The sequence below is a fragment of the Sus scrofa genome, chromosome 1, assembly GCF_054392235.1.
Source record: "Sus scrofa isolate SSC_HxYL_T2T_F1_AM1 chromosome 1, Sscrofa_HxYL_maternal_Yorkshire_Landrace_v2.0, whole genome shotgun sequence".
NCBI classification, from domain to species: domain Eukaryota; kingdom Metazoa; phylum Chordata; class Mammalia; order Artiodactyla; family Suidae; genus Sus; species Sus scrofa.
Genome location: NC_139383.1, coordinates 41,233,239 through 41,247,178, shown reverse-complemented (window position 1 = coordinate 41,247,178; position 13,940 = coordinate 41,233,239). Strand labels below are relative to the sequence as shown.

Sequence of the window (13,940 nt, the reverse complement as noted above, 5' to 3'; positions counted from 1 at the left end):
CAAAGGCAAGAATTCTTCTAGTCTTATAAATTATACTCTGTTGAAGAAACTATGCCATAGATTTTGATAACCAACACTGCTTCTAGCAGCAAGCCTTACAAAGAGTAGCTACCCCACAAATTGACTGAATGACAATACAAAATACCAATGATTGCACACTTTAATCACAGTAAACTCACTTATCATAAAAACTTTATTAATTGGTCTATCTGCCATTTCAGAACTCTTAATTTATAGTAAATGGTGTTCATACAACCAGATCAATAGTGACAGCTCTGAGCCGTATGAATACAACAAAGAATCTTCTGAATCATCAAATAATAAACTATGTTTGTTATACGTTTAGTATTTTGATGTGTTTTGGTTAGCCACAACTCTTAGAAAAGATGATAACTCCTAAAAAAAAGGTAACTAAGTAGAATTCAGAATTCAGGATTAAGCAGAACACACATAAGATCACAGTATTTAATAGATCATGTAACATATAAACCAGGCTAAAATTGTGGGGGAAAAATTATCAGTAAAAACTTTTGACAGTTCCTGTCTCAAAAGTAAAAACTTTTGAGAGCTCAGTGGAAACGAACCCGACTAGTATCCATGAGAATATGGGCTCGATCCCTGGCCCCACCCAGTGGGTTAAGGATCCAGCATTGCCACAAGCTGCAGTGTAAGTCACAGATGAGGCTTGGATCTGGCATTGCTATGGCTGTGTTGCAGGACTGCAGCTGTAGCTCTGATTCAACCCCTAGCCTGAGAACTTCCATATAACATACCTGCTGCCCCCTTGCAAAAACAAACAAAAAAACAAACAAAACAACCAAACAAACAACAAAAAACCTTTCAGCTTGGGATATACTAGAAATGGCATAACATGAAGCTTTAATAATTACAAATGAAAGATATGTGCTTAAAGAAATGAAACATAGTAAGCAGTTTTAATTTTTTTTCTTCTACTATAGGTAGCTCTGATGAGCCATTTTATTCCTGATACTATGAAAAATCTAGTTCTATATTGTTACAGAAATTAAATAGAAAGATACTATTATAAAAGCAAACTCTCTAAACCAATCCAAACTGATCCAATCAATGCAGTTCAGTCCTCTACTCTGGGGATCTGTGGGCAGAGAACAGGCAATGTTCTATGTCAGCATTGTAGTGAATCTGTGCAGCATGAGCATCATGCAGAGGGGTAAGCAGAAAATGTTGAAGACATTCTTTTTAAACTTTGATTCTATAATTCTACAAAACATGAATAATTTCTGTCAGAAAAAAAAACATGGAAAAATGGAATCTTCAAATGAGTAAGATCTGAAGTCACAAATGAGTAAGATCTGAAAGAAAAGGGGGTTTGACACCTGCCCTCTTTCCAAGTGACTGGTTATATGACTGACTATTGTTAATACCCTGCAAATGGGTTACAAGTTAGCAATGATATACTGATGGCTGCAAAATTTAAATCTAAATGAATATTTGAACACTAGTAGAAATTTTAACTCTAAACTTCCTGTGTTTTTTTTTTTAAGGAGTAAGATACACATACACTCTTATTGTATCTATATAAAATAACTGTCCCATTATACCTTCCTGTTGAACTACACTAGTTCTTTTGAATTATCAATGTAGTTTTGTATGTGAATTAATATACTTCAGTTTTTATTTTGTTATTTTTTATGTTTTTACTAACAGAGAAGGCATGTATAATTGTTACTTTCATTATAATTATTATTTGAGATTAGGTATTCCTCTATGGAACTAATTCATTTCTTGATCTCTCTTAATCTATCATTCTATTAACAGTTTTGATGTTAATTTATCAAATTCTGATTCTTGATGAAATACCATAAAGAATGATTATTTTATCATTCAGAAAGGATTTTCTTAAGAACAAATACAGTTGAAAGATAATTTAATTCAATCAGTACATTAAAGGATTCCTCTGGTCTCGACAGCTGAAAGGACACATTTCTCAAACTACATTTACCTTAAAATAATAGTTTATAAAATTTTGAGAATTTCAAATTAATGTTTCATTATTTCTAATATTGCTTATCCTAGGTCAAATTTTTAAATCTTTTTGATGCAATCTGTTTACAACACTTTCAAGAATGTAGAAGATCTTTCTTAAATACATGTTCTGAAGTACTAAGAGCCTACTGTCCTTTACATATTTCTATTTAAACATTAATTCATACATTCAACACATATTTATTACTGAATAATTACGATGAGACAGTTTGGGACACATCAGTGAACAAAACCCTGCCTGCACAAAGCTTACATTTAAGTGTACAGATAAATACATAAATTAAGGAGCATATTGGGAATTGATGCAAGCTATGGAACAAAAGGGAGATACAGAACAGGGTAATGAGGTGGGGGTTGGGGAGCAGGGGAATATACTGAAGCTTTTTGAGGTTGATTATAATAATGAGATATTGTACTAAAGATGGTGGACAAGCCCATGCTATTAATGGCTAAAGTTGAAGTGTCGTTAACATGTCTTGTAGCAACTGCAGATTTGCCTATTTTATCAGCCTTCATAGAAAGTGTAATGTCTGAGACCAATGAACAAACAAAATAGAAAAGGACTAATTTTTAAATATTAAGAGTATTATTACATGCATTAACAAATATAATGGCATAGCCAAAACACCAATCCAAAAGATTATTAAATCAAAAACATTTAAACTGTGGAGTGGTGATTACATAGACATTAGTAATTGCATTTAGCTTACAGCTCTAGATAGAATTCCTGAAGAGGAATCTGAGCAGAATGTTATTTATTTTATAAGGAAGCAGTAAAACAAACTACTGGTAATAAAATATGAAACTTGGTATATTTTTACTTGAAAAGAAAAAAATGATACTATAGAAGGCAGTGCATGAGACTTCACTGATGATACATCTGTAAAGTGTCAAGGCTTTACATCCAGAGTTCATCCTAAAAGTCCTGGGTAATATGCCACTCAATTCACAGATATACATTCCACATTAAATGATGCTATCAAAATGGTAAATCTAACAAAATCGAAGCTGCTAGTCCTGCCTGATTTCAGTTTTACAGGAAGAAATGCAATTAGATCACATCACTCTTGCGTTAAAAATAAAATAATGTGTTAGAAAAAAAGGTTTATAGAGTCCAAGTAGAAATGCACCTTTAAAAAATTAAGGTTAAAAACGGTTCATTGGTGATGTCTGACAGTGCTATAATCTGAACACTAAAGTAGAATAGTTAAGACTAGTGGAATGCAGGTATAATTTTTAAAATACTGGACATGAAAATGTGTGATTGGACTTAAAATCCATACTTAATATCTAAAGAATTAACTTTACATTTGTAAATGGAAAGAGTGAAAAATCTTTAAGATATTTTAAGTCTCCAGATACAATTTAAAGAATTGCTCAAATTTTGGTTAACAGAAAGAAAAGAGTTCCACTGATTGGAGAAAAGCTAATACTCTTTTGCCTTGTGTTTCTCTCCATTCACGTGAACAAATTTTTTTTTCCTCCAGTTCACATGAAGTACAAGAGCTGAATTGCTTATTCAGCAATTGCACATAGCTATTTCAAGCATAAAATCATAAAATTTCTATATTTAATGTACTCGGTGCTTTGCTTTTACTTTCCTTATCACAAATATATATTGTAAAAGCATATAAAAATGCTTTCATTTAATGTGATATACTTTCCAGTCCCCTTAACAACTTATCCTTGGGTGCCATGTGATTCTCTTGTCCAACTGAAACATATCATGGAGAAAGTTTAAGAAAGCATTAGCATGGCTTATTATAAGGGACAGTTTCCCCAAGCTGGAGATCTTAAATGAAGTAAATAAGTAAAATAAAATACAGAAATATTAATAATTGAGGGATGCACTTCTAACTAAACTCAAATTCTCGTGGAGCTAGAAAAATCTTTAAATATGCACTTTAAATATGCACATGTAAATATGCACTGTTGTGACAAAGTGGGCTAGGAATCTGACTGCAGTGGCTTGGGTGGCTGTGGAAGTGCAGGCTCAATCCCTGGCCTGGTGCTGTAGGTTAAAAGACCTAGTGTGGCCGCATCTGAGGCGTAGGTCACAGTTGCAGCTCAGATTCAGTCCATGAAATTCCATATGCTGTGGGTATGGCCATAAGTTTTAAAAGATAATAATAAAAAACAAAAACGCACTATAATACCTTGATAAAAACTCATCATTGATTTCCCAAATGTATATGACATTAGTGTGCTTTTCCTTTATACACAACATGGATACAATTTCAACTTAATATATTATTTTCTTATAGTGTAATTGAACCAGAGATTCTAACAAAGCAGCAATAAAAATATTCATTCTAACAAAACAATAAAAATATTTGAAATAATCTTTGGTTCAATTACAGTATATAAAAATAATATGTTGAAATTGTAAAGGTATTGCATAAAGGAAAAGCACACTAATTTCACATACTTTTGGGAAATCTATGATGAGTTTTCATTATGATATCACATATATCTGGAATCTAAATAGCACAAATGAACCTTTCCACAGAAAAGAAACTCATGGACTTGGAGAACAGACTTGTGGTTACCAAGGGCAAGGGGGAGGGAATGGGATGGACTGGGAGTCTGGGGTTAATAAATGCAAACTATTGCATTTGGAGTGGATAAGCAATGACAGTTGCTGTACAGCACAGGTAACTATGTCTAGTCACTTGATTGATGTAACATGATGGAGGATAATGTGAGAAAAAGAATGTATATATATATATATATGTGTGTGTGACTGTGTCACTTTGCTGTACAGTAGAAATTGACAAATCACTGTAAACCAACTATAATGGAAAAAAATCATTAAAAAATTCATTCTATACTTTTTACACATGGAAACGCTTTTGTTATTTACTACTTGTTAAGTTGAAATTTTAATAATGTATCTATTATACATTATTATTATACATTATTAATATTATACATTATATTATAATGCATAATATTATACATTATTATACATATAATCTTTCTTCGGTTACCACTATGTGAGACAACATTATGTGAGAAATGCCAAATCTGTATCTTCTAAAGGAATCAGTCAAAAAAGCATTCAGGTAGAAAACAAATATAGATTATTATAGAGCACTCTATAAATAAAATAAAAGCCCAATGAATTTAAATAGGATTTCCCTTAAAATTTAAAATACACCTTTAAAAATAGGAGTGTAAGATATATTTTAAAAAGTCTTACAGAAATATGTAGTCTTGGTAACCAAAGGAAAGCGGAAGTCAGAAGCCTGGAGAACTGCTGAAGAAATCGGAATGTTTTCTCTTTGTCCCCCAACATTATCATGAACAAGGAGGATACAAACCAGTCATGGCCGGTGTAACTTCCCTGCAGGCAGACTCAAAAGCACAGTTAAGGAACTTTTATAACATTTTACACAGTGAAATATAAGAATTTCGTAAATATTCATTTACCAGGATCTCTATTAGGAAACAGGTATTAGTAATATTTAGTCCTCATTTTATCATCAATTTATAAGCCATCAATGTGAAATTAAACTTTACTAATAAAAATTACTTACAGAAAAATTATTTTAATTACTATTTGCTGATACGTCTAGTGGAAGCCAAAAGCACCCGTAACTGAAGGAAAAACTAGTTTGTGGAGACACACTGTTCAAGTCATTAACACAACAGTACCATTCTTTCTCTAGTTTATCTGCCAAATTATTAGCATAATCAAGTATTTAAAAGATGATATATTATTATTAAAAAAAATTTTGTGTCTTTTTAGGGACGCACCTGCAGCACATGGAGGTTCCCAGGCTAGGGGTCTAATCGGAGCTGTAGCTGCTGGCCTACACTATAGCCACGGCTGCATGGGATCTGAGCCTTATCTGAAACCCACACCACAGCTCACGGCAACATCTGATCCTCAACCCACTGAGCAAGGCCACGGATTGAATCTGTGTCCTCATGGATACTGGTCAGATTCATTTCCCCCGAGCCATGATGTGAACTCCAAAGACAATATATTTTTAGAATTCTGTACTGTAAATGATGTATGTACATTTTTCTTCAAGTCAAACCCTATTTCTGAAAGATAACCAATTCAGCTAAAACAAATGGATGTTTTATTCTTATCCTAGATTTACCAAATCTACAGTATTTTCGTGATTTACTAAACCTATTTTTTTTTTTCCCACTGTACAGCAAGGGGGTCAGGTTATCCTTACATGTATACATTGCAGTTACAGTTTTTTCCCCCACCCTTTCTTCTGTTGCGACATGAGTATCTAGACATAGTTCTCAATGCTATTCAGCAGGATCTCCTTGTAAATCTATTCTAGGTTGTGTCATACTAAACCTATTTTTAAAATTTCCTTATACATGCTGGAAGATACATTTTAAAATCTTTAATTATTCAATTTAAGATTCAATAAAATTGAATTTAATAAGTACTACTCAATCTAATGAAGTATATATTTAAAATATAGAATAAAATACTACAAAGATATATTAACACATAAATCACTAATATAAGTTAAAGTACTATTTTACATCTACATTTTGTAAAGTATCCCATCAAAGAATTCTGAAAAATAAATGAAGAAAATTCAAGTACTGTCAATCATTCAAAAAGGATACGAAGAGAAGATTTCACACAAGCTTGCTGCTGTTTCAGGAACCTCTCACAATGTTTTAAAACCAAGGTAAGATCACTTTCAGCACCATCTTTTAACAGTTTGAGGAATTTGCCATACCTGCATTAAAAACCCAGAAAACATACAAAAGGAAAAATGTCAGGGCCTGATGGCAAATTCATCTTTTAAAGTTCATCAAAGGATAGTTCTCTTGAGATCTCAAGGTTTTAAGTTTTCATATTTCTACTTTTAGCATAACTATGTTAGAGCACTTAGAAAGATTAACACTCAATATATCTACTTGATAATTATGATAAATTGGAATTATCTGTATTTATCTAATATCAATAACTCCAAAGGAAAATGAAACAGTAATGAGAGAACAAAAACATAGATAATATAGATGAGTAGTAAAATACGGCATTTTTTTCTCAAATTTAATCTAAAACATGGAATGTTGATAGGATAGATTGACACAATGTTAAATCTAGAAGCAATTTTAGATTTCACCTAGTCCAATAGTTCTAAACAAGGGTGGCACTTCCCCAAGGGGCCATTGTGGAAATGTATAGGGGTGTTTTTTGATTGTCATAGAGTCCGGGACACTACTGATACTTGGGGAATGAGGGCTAGAAGGTTAGACATGGGACAGTCAGTCCTGCTCAGAACAACTTGCAAATGCCCTGCCTGTTATTTGCATAGATGAAAAAGCTTTTTATAATTATCTGAAACTAATTCTTTTCCATATAAACTCATAAACCATTTGTCTTCTGTTTTTCATTATATTCTGAATGTAACTATGTGTACATTAGGGAAAGATAATACTTTTGCCTTGCTTGAAGCCTCATCAAGACTTATTCACCACTTTGCAAAGTCACTTTGCCAAGGGCAACACTCCTGTGATATTTGAATGACAAAAATAAAATCTGTTTCTATTTGTAGCTGTCACAGCTAAAATGACTATATAGAGGTGAAAGCTATGTCTCATACTGTAGTAGTATGCAAACATTTCATTATAAATCACTTTCCATTTATTTCTTAACAATAAGACTATCTTGAATTAAAAAATATGTGACTAGCTTGCTCATATTTTCAATGGATTTCCATTTCAGATACAAATTGGTCATGACAAAATAAAAAGCAGGCATAGGGCCACAAAACATAATCACTGAGTTACATGCTCTATGTGATATGGGTGGGCAAGCTAGATTTACTATCATAGTTTTTATTAAAATGCTATGAATTTATAAAAACAGTCTTTTTAAAAGTTTTCACATGTTATCTTTTTCACACTTGATTCTGAAGATGACCCAATGAGATAAAATGGAGCTGTCAAGATCCCCATTTAATAAGAAAAGGGGGAGTTCAAGGACTTAGACCTTATAACTCTTAGTCTGTTCAGCTTGTCCATTCCCTTTGAAAACCACAATTTGAGAACTAAAAATTCAAACTACTATAATCGGTTTATTCATTTTAGTTCTGCATCTATCATTAAGGTACTTTTGTACTCATAATGATACATACTCACAATATTTGACAATAAAAACTAATCATATTTTAGAAAATGGTATAACTGTGCAACCAATGTGCTGATTTTTACAATGTTGTTTTTGCAAAAAACCTGACAGTCGAAGAGACTTAAATACACTGTAATTAGGCTCTGAAATAATAATAAACTGTAACTGATTACCTGTGAGTAATTTAATCATGAGATAATAGCCTCAAAAAATTATTATTTTCTGAATGATAAAGTTTGTATTTAAAGTATATAAAATAGTTGGCTCTTAAATACTATTAAGCATCTATCAGAGAGATAAAACAAATTCTAGAAATGCACAAGTGAGCTATTTCTTTGTAATATACCTAACAGTCATTTTAACGCCCAGCTGCTGCACAGATGAAAGACTTTCGTTCTTCACATTTGCATCAGTAGCTAAAAACAAGAGAATATTGGGTTATAAACATGTATAAAAGTCTGCATAACAATCACATTTTAATTGAAAATTGATGAAAGCAAGATTTCTACATATTTTAATGTGTATTTTGAAAACATTGGTGAATCTGTTTTTTAAGAGCTGTCAGTTATATTTTTTCAAGAAATTAACAGGAAAAAGTAACTTTTCTCCTATAAAAATATTAAAAGCATATTAAATAAAAAAATCATAATTTTAAAGCAATCTATTTCTACTTGATTCTCAGAACACAAATTAACCCAAAACAGTCTAGAATATTGTATTTTCATCAAATACTGCATACATAAGGTTTTGAATTACAAATATAGATAGACAAGTATGGCTGTTCTCTTCCTGAAGATTTAAACACGAGTCACAGGAAGGAATAACTGGCAGTATTCTGCCTACAGTGTATGGCAATGTATGAGGGCAGAGGAAACAAATTTCTTCCCTCAGGCAAATTTTATTTGTGACATAAGAATTGTTATCACCTTACAAACATGAAGAAGAGGTTGTACAGGGCAGAGAACAACAGGAGAGGCTGAAAGTTTAATCTTTGACAACACCGGATGACCAAGTTAAGAGTGAACAATCAAAAGGATCACTAGACAGAGAGTTCCCATTGTGGCACAGCAGAAACGAACCTGACTAGTATCCATGAGGATGTGGGCTTGATACCTGGCATCGCTCAGTGGGTTGGGGATCTGGCATCACCATGAGCTGTGGTATAGGTCTCAGTTGCGGCTAGGACCTGGCTTGGCTGTGGCTGTGGCGTAGGCTGGCAGCTGCAGCTCTAGTTCGACCCCTAGCCTGGGAACTTCCATATGCCATAGGGGCATCCCTAAAAAGCAAAAACAAACAAAACAAAACAAAAGCATGACTAGATAGCAGCTACTGGCTGAAGAAACCACAGCATGTGCACACATTTGTGCACTTGTACCCACATGCACACACATACACAAATGGGGAATTGACCAAAATCAGAGAGTTATTTAGTGATACAGAGGGCCAAAAGCTAGTTTCATATAAGCAGATTTATTTTCCCATTACACACCAGTACATGTCACATTTTTAATAATATACCTACTTACCTCATGAACTAATTCATTACTTTTAATAAATCCCTTCTGATAAAATAAAGTGTGATGCACCATGCTAGAATCTATGAGGGACAAAAGATAAATAATACATCATGCCCTAAAAGAATTTCCCATGCAGTGTCAGAGATAAAATTTGTATATAGGTAACACAGATAAAGATATTTTGAAACACAAAGTGAAACAAGAATTCTACAGATAAAGAATCATGTGAATTCATAAGAGGGAGATTTCAGAAAGAAGTGGCATTTAAATTGAACTTTAAAATATGGGTAGACTTGAGAATCTGCAGAGATAGGGAAGAACAAATTAAACACCACTGTTACCAACAACTGATCTCTGGAGCAGCAATAATTACTCTTTCAGAACTCTTAAAGAAATGGTAACCCACATCTCCTAATCTGCCTTGTTTCATGATGCAAGAACCCCTCATAGTCTCAGGCAAAAAAGTCTAGCTCACCTACCCAGCATAGAGTGGTAATTTTTTTTTTTTGTTTTGCTTTTTAGGGCTGCACACACAGCATATGAAGGTTTCCAGGCTAGGGGTTGAATGAGAGCTGTAGCTGCTGGCCTATGACACAGCCACAGTGATGCAGGATCCAAGCCACGTCTGTGACCTATACCAGAGCTCACAGCAATGCCGGATCCTTAACCCACTAGGCCAGGCCAGGGATGGAACCTGCATCCTCATGGATGCTAGTCAGATTTGTTAACCGCCGGGCCACAATGGGAACTCCAGGAGTGGTAAATTTTTAAAGAAAAATAAAAATTTAAAAACCTAAGTGTAGGTTAACTTCTTGATAAGCTACATTTGAGTTTTACTTATTTAGATCAGAACACAATCTTAGCAATACTTGTTAAAATTTTGCCTCAGTTAAGCTATAATTTATACAGCTTAGAATTCCTCTTATTGCGGTAGTAGATATATCTTCCGTCCCTAAGGAAGGATACCAGTTCTGCACTTCTCTCACTCCTAGCAACAGGCTGAGCAAGGGAGACTACTCAATGTCTTCTCCAGATTTTTCAAACTAGAGTGATGATGGTATTCCCCTACAAACCCTCACCATTAATCACAGGGCTATTGAGGACCTCTATGTGGGACATGGACAGGAGACTAAGATTGCTAAGGACAGCTTCATCCTATTAATATGAGCCAATTATTCTGTCTCTTTTTCTGCTTGGACAAAAAAAAAAAAAGTTTGGTTTGGGTTTCCATCACTTTGTACTAAAAACATACATCACAAATTATTCTCACAAAATAATGGCCAATATTTAAAACTACTAATCATCATTCATACATTCACCATAATTTCATGTTCTAAGTCTTATCAACAGCATTTTTTTATTCAGCCATAATTTAAATTCAATAATTTACCAATGTCTCCTACAATCAGGTTAAATTCATTTGGCTAGTGACCAGGGAGTTCTTTTTGTTTCAGTACTTGAATCTGTTCCCAGTGATTCCATATTTTATGATTAATTACATTTTAGTTTCTTAAGTTAAAAATTGTAAAATTTTAGTGCTGTAGTATTGGTGACAATGGCTGATTTTGCAAAATTTAAATAGTTCCAATAGAACAAACATTTTGACTTTATATATGCCTACAGCCACTGAAGAGACCTATCAACTACCGTAATGTGATATAAGGACAAGAGTGATTTATGTAAACTACTACCAGAACAATTTTAGGTTAGATCAGATAACACTAAGAATATTAGTGATGCAAAATTAGATGACTAAGCATAAAAAATCTTATTTTCTCACTACTATTTAGATCTGTATACTTATAATAATACTTATGTTTCTCTTCTAGAAAATTTAACACAGATATCTTAACAGTAGAGGAGTAGTATGCAGTGGACTAAGGATGCTAAGAATAGCATTTCAATGTCATGAATTCTATAGATCAGGGTACCTTCTACCAGGAGATGCTAACCTCCAAAATTGTGAAGAATGGAATAAAGTTAAGAATCAAGGAGAGATAATTTGCCCAAAGGGACTGTGACACTGAATGCTATATAAGGTTCAGATTCTTAGTTCTCCATGGAAGAACAGTCTTTCCGGAGTGGGCAAGCTGTCAGCCTGACATGACAGGTAAGTGTTCTATTATACAAAAAATTCCTAGGCCTGTTTCCCTCTAAAAGTTTATGATTCTGTATCTTCAGAGTAAAAACTTAACTCTGTACATTTCAAAAGATGATGGTTCCCAATTATGGCTATATATCAAAATACTCTGAGGAACTTTTATTTTATTTATTTATTTATTTTTGTCTTTTTGCTATTTCTTGGGCCGCTCCCGCAGCATATGGAAGTTCCCAGGCTAGGGGTCAAATCGGAGCTGTAGCCACCGGCCTATGCCAGAGCCACAGCAACGCGGGATCCAAGCCGCGTCTGCAACCTACACTACAGCTCACGGCAACACCGGATCGTCAACCCACTGAGCAAGGGCAGGGACCGAACCCGCAGCCTCATGGTTCCTAGTCGGATTCGTTAACCACTGCGCCACGACGGGAACTCCCTGAGGAACTTTTAAAAAGTAAAAATAAACAGACTGTACTCCAGACCACTGGATGAGATTATTGAGGGTGACTGTCCAATAATTTTTTTTTTTTTTTGAAGACCTCCACAGTTTACTTCTTGTGCACCAAAGTTGAAGTCTACTCAAAGGAATAAAACTGAACTTCAGGTATAGTTAATTACAACTGGCCAATGATACCCTGTCACACAAATTTCACTTTAAAGTACCAGTTTAATCTCCAAAAAGGTTTTTAAATGAGAATATATGACGTACTAAGTATACCACAATAAATACCCACTTAAAAAAAAAACCATCTGTATGATACAGATGAAGGTGACTTTAGAGTGAATAAAATTCTATTGGAAAAAAAGTAAAAAATGAAGTTTCTTGAAATAAGAAGTCAGAAAATGATTTAAAAGTAGATATTAAATTTGTATTTGAACTATAAGAGTTTAGTGAAATAATCTTTGTTATATCTAACCTGGACTAAATATAACTTATGAAGCAGGAATTAAAATCTGCAGAAACAGGAGTTCCTGCAGTGTCTCAGGTTAAGAACCCAACATACTATTCATTAGGAAAGAGGTTTGATCCCTGATCTTGCTCAGTGGGTTAAGGATCTGGCATTGCCACAAGCTGTGGCCTATGTCCCAGATGTGGCTCAGATCTCACATCTGGATCTGTGGTGCAGGCCAGCAGCTGCAGCACCAATTCAACCCCAAGCTCCAGGAACTTCTACATGCAGCTGTAAAAAGGAAAAAAATCTTCAGGAATAAAATTGACTGAGCAAAATTATTAAGTAAAATTCAATGATAAAAATGGATGTTTTCAGGGAACTCTGATGCATCATTGGTAACCAGTGACTTACTGAAATGTGGACAACAGTATGTGAGATAGACAACAGTATGTGAGATAGCAGTCTTAAAAAACACTGAGTGAATGAAATGAGTAGATGAATGAACATAATAAGTAGTAAGAAGTAAATGAACAAATATCCAATGAGCAACAACAAAAGCTATCCTTTACGTATCTAACTAGAAGCAAGGTGGAGAAGGAAATAGATATGAACTAAAAAAAATATTTTCTGTATACTGAAATCAAGAAACAAATGGGTGATAAAACTCCCATTCCCCAGAGTGACTGTGAAAGTTACTGAATAAGTTATTAAACAAAAGTCAAACAATGACACCTATAGCATCAGACTGATCCTACTTCCTTATCAATGCCTAATTTAATATCAGCACCAATACTATTCGATATAATCAATCACTTTAATTAAACAAACAAAATGAGTTGGAAAAAATATACTTAATATTGACGGAAATCACTCACTGTGGTAATACATTCTGTTCTATTTTTAATTTAGAAAGCTAGCACATAGAGCAGTGGTAGAAGAAATTAAAATCTATTTTGCCTGACACTTGGCTAATAGTGTGAAAAAAAATTAATTTTTGCAAGAGTAAAGCACATCTCCACTGGAGGACAAATCCAGTATTGGAGAAGCAGTTAGAGCCTGGCTGTTTACTCTCCTGAGGCCCTGTAGCTATAGTAAGGTCAGTGAACTCTAATCATCCAAATACCAGTCTATATCCTCCTATCCCCTTCTTCCCAAAGCAAGCTTGAAGGTTCTGTTTCTTTCTTTCTTTTTTTTTCTTTTTAGGGCCATACCTAGGGCATATGGACGTTCCCAGGCCAGGGGTGGAATCAGAACTGCAGCTGCCAGCCTACGCCACAGACATAGAAATG

General features: G+C 34.0%; 1 protein-coding gene across 12 annotated transcripts in view; it reads right to left on the bottom strand.

Moving 5' to 3' along the window:
• TBC1D32 (TBC1 domain family member 32) overlaps positions 1 to 13,940 on the bottom strand; it is a 207,789-nt gene that overhangs the window by 37,308 nt on the left and 156,541 nt on the right. For all 12 annotated transcript variants that reach the window (XR_014839916.1, XR_014839921.1, XR_014839920.1 and 9 more), the window contains 3 exons: positions 8,490 to 8,559; positions 6,631 to 6,746; positions 5,228 to 5,382 (listed from right to left, as the gene is read on the bottom strand). Coding sequence is in view for 7 of the 12 variants with exons in the window: in XM_085016280.1 (XP_084872406.1) it covers positions 5,228 to 5,382; positions 6,631 to 6,746; positions 8,490 to 8,559 (341 nt within the window). In the remaining 5 variants the exon portion in view is untranslated. The remainder of the gene's footprint in view (positions 1 to 5,227; positions 5,383 to 6,630; positions 6,747 to 8,489; positions 8,560 to 13,940) is intronic.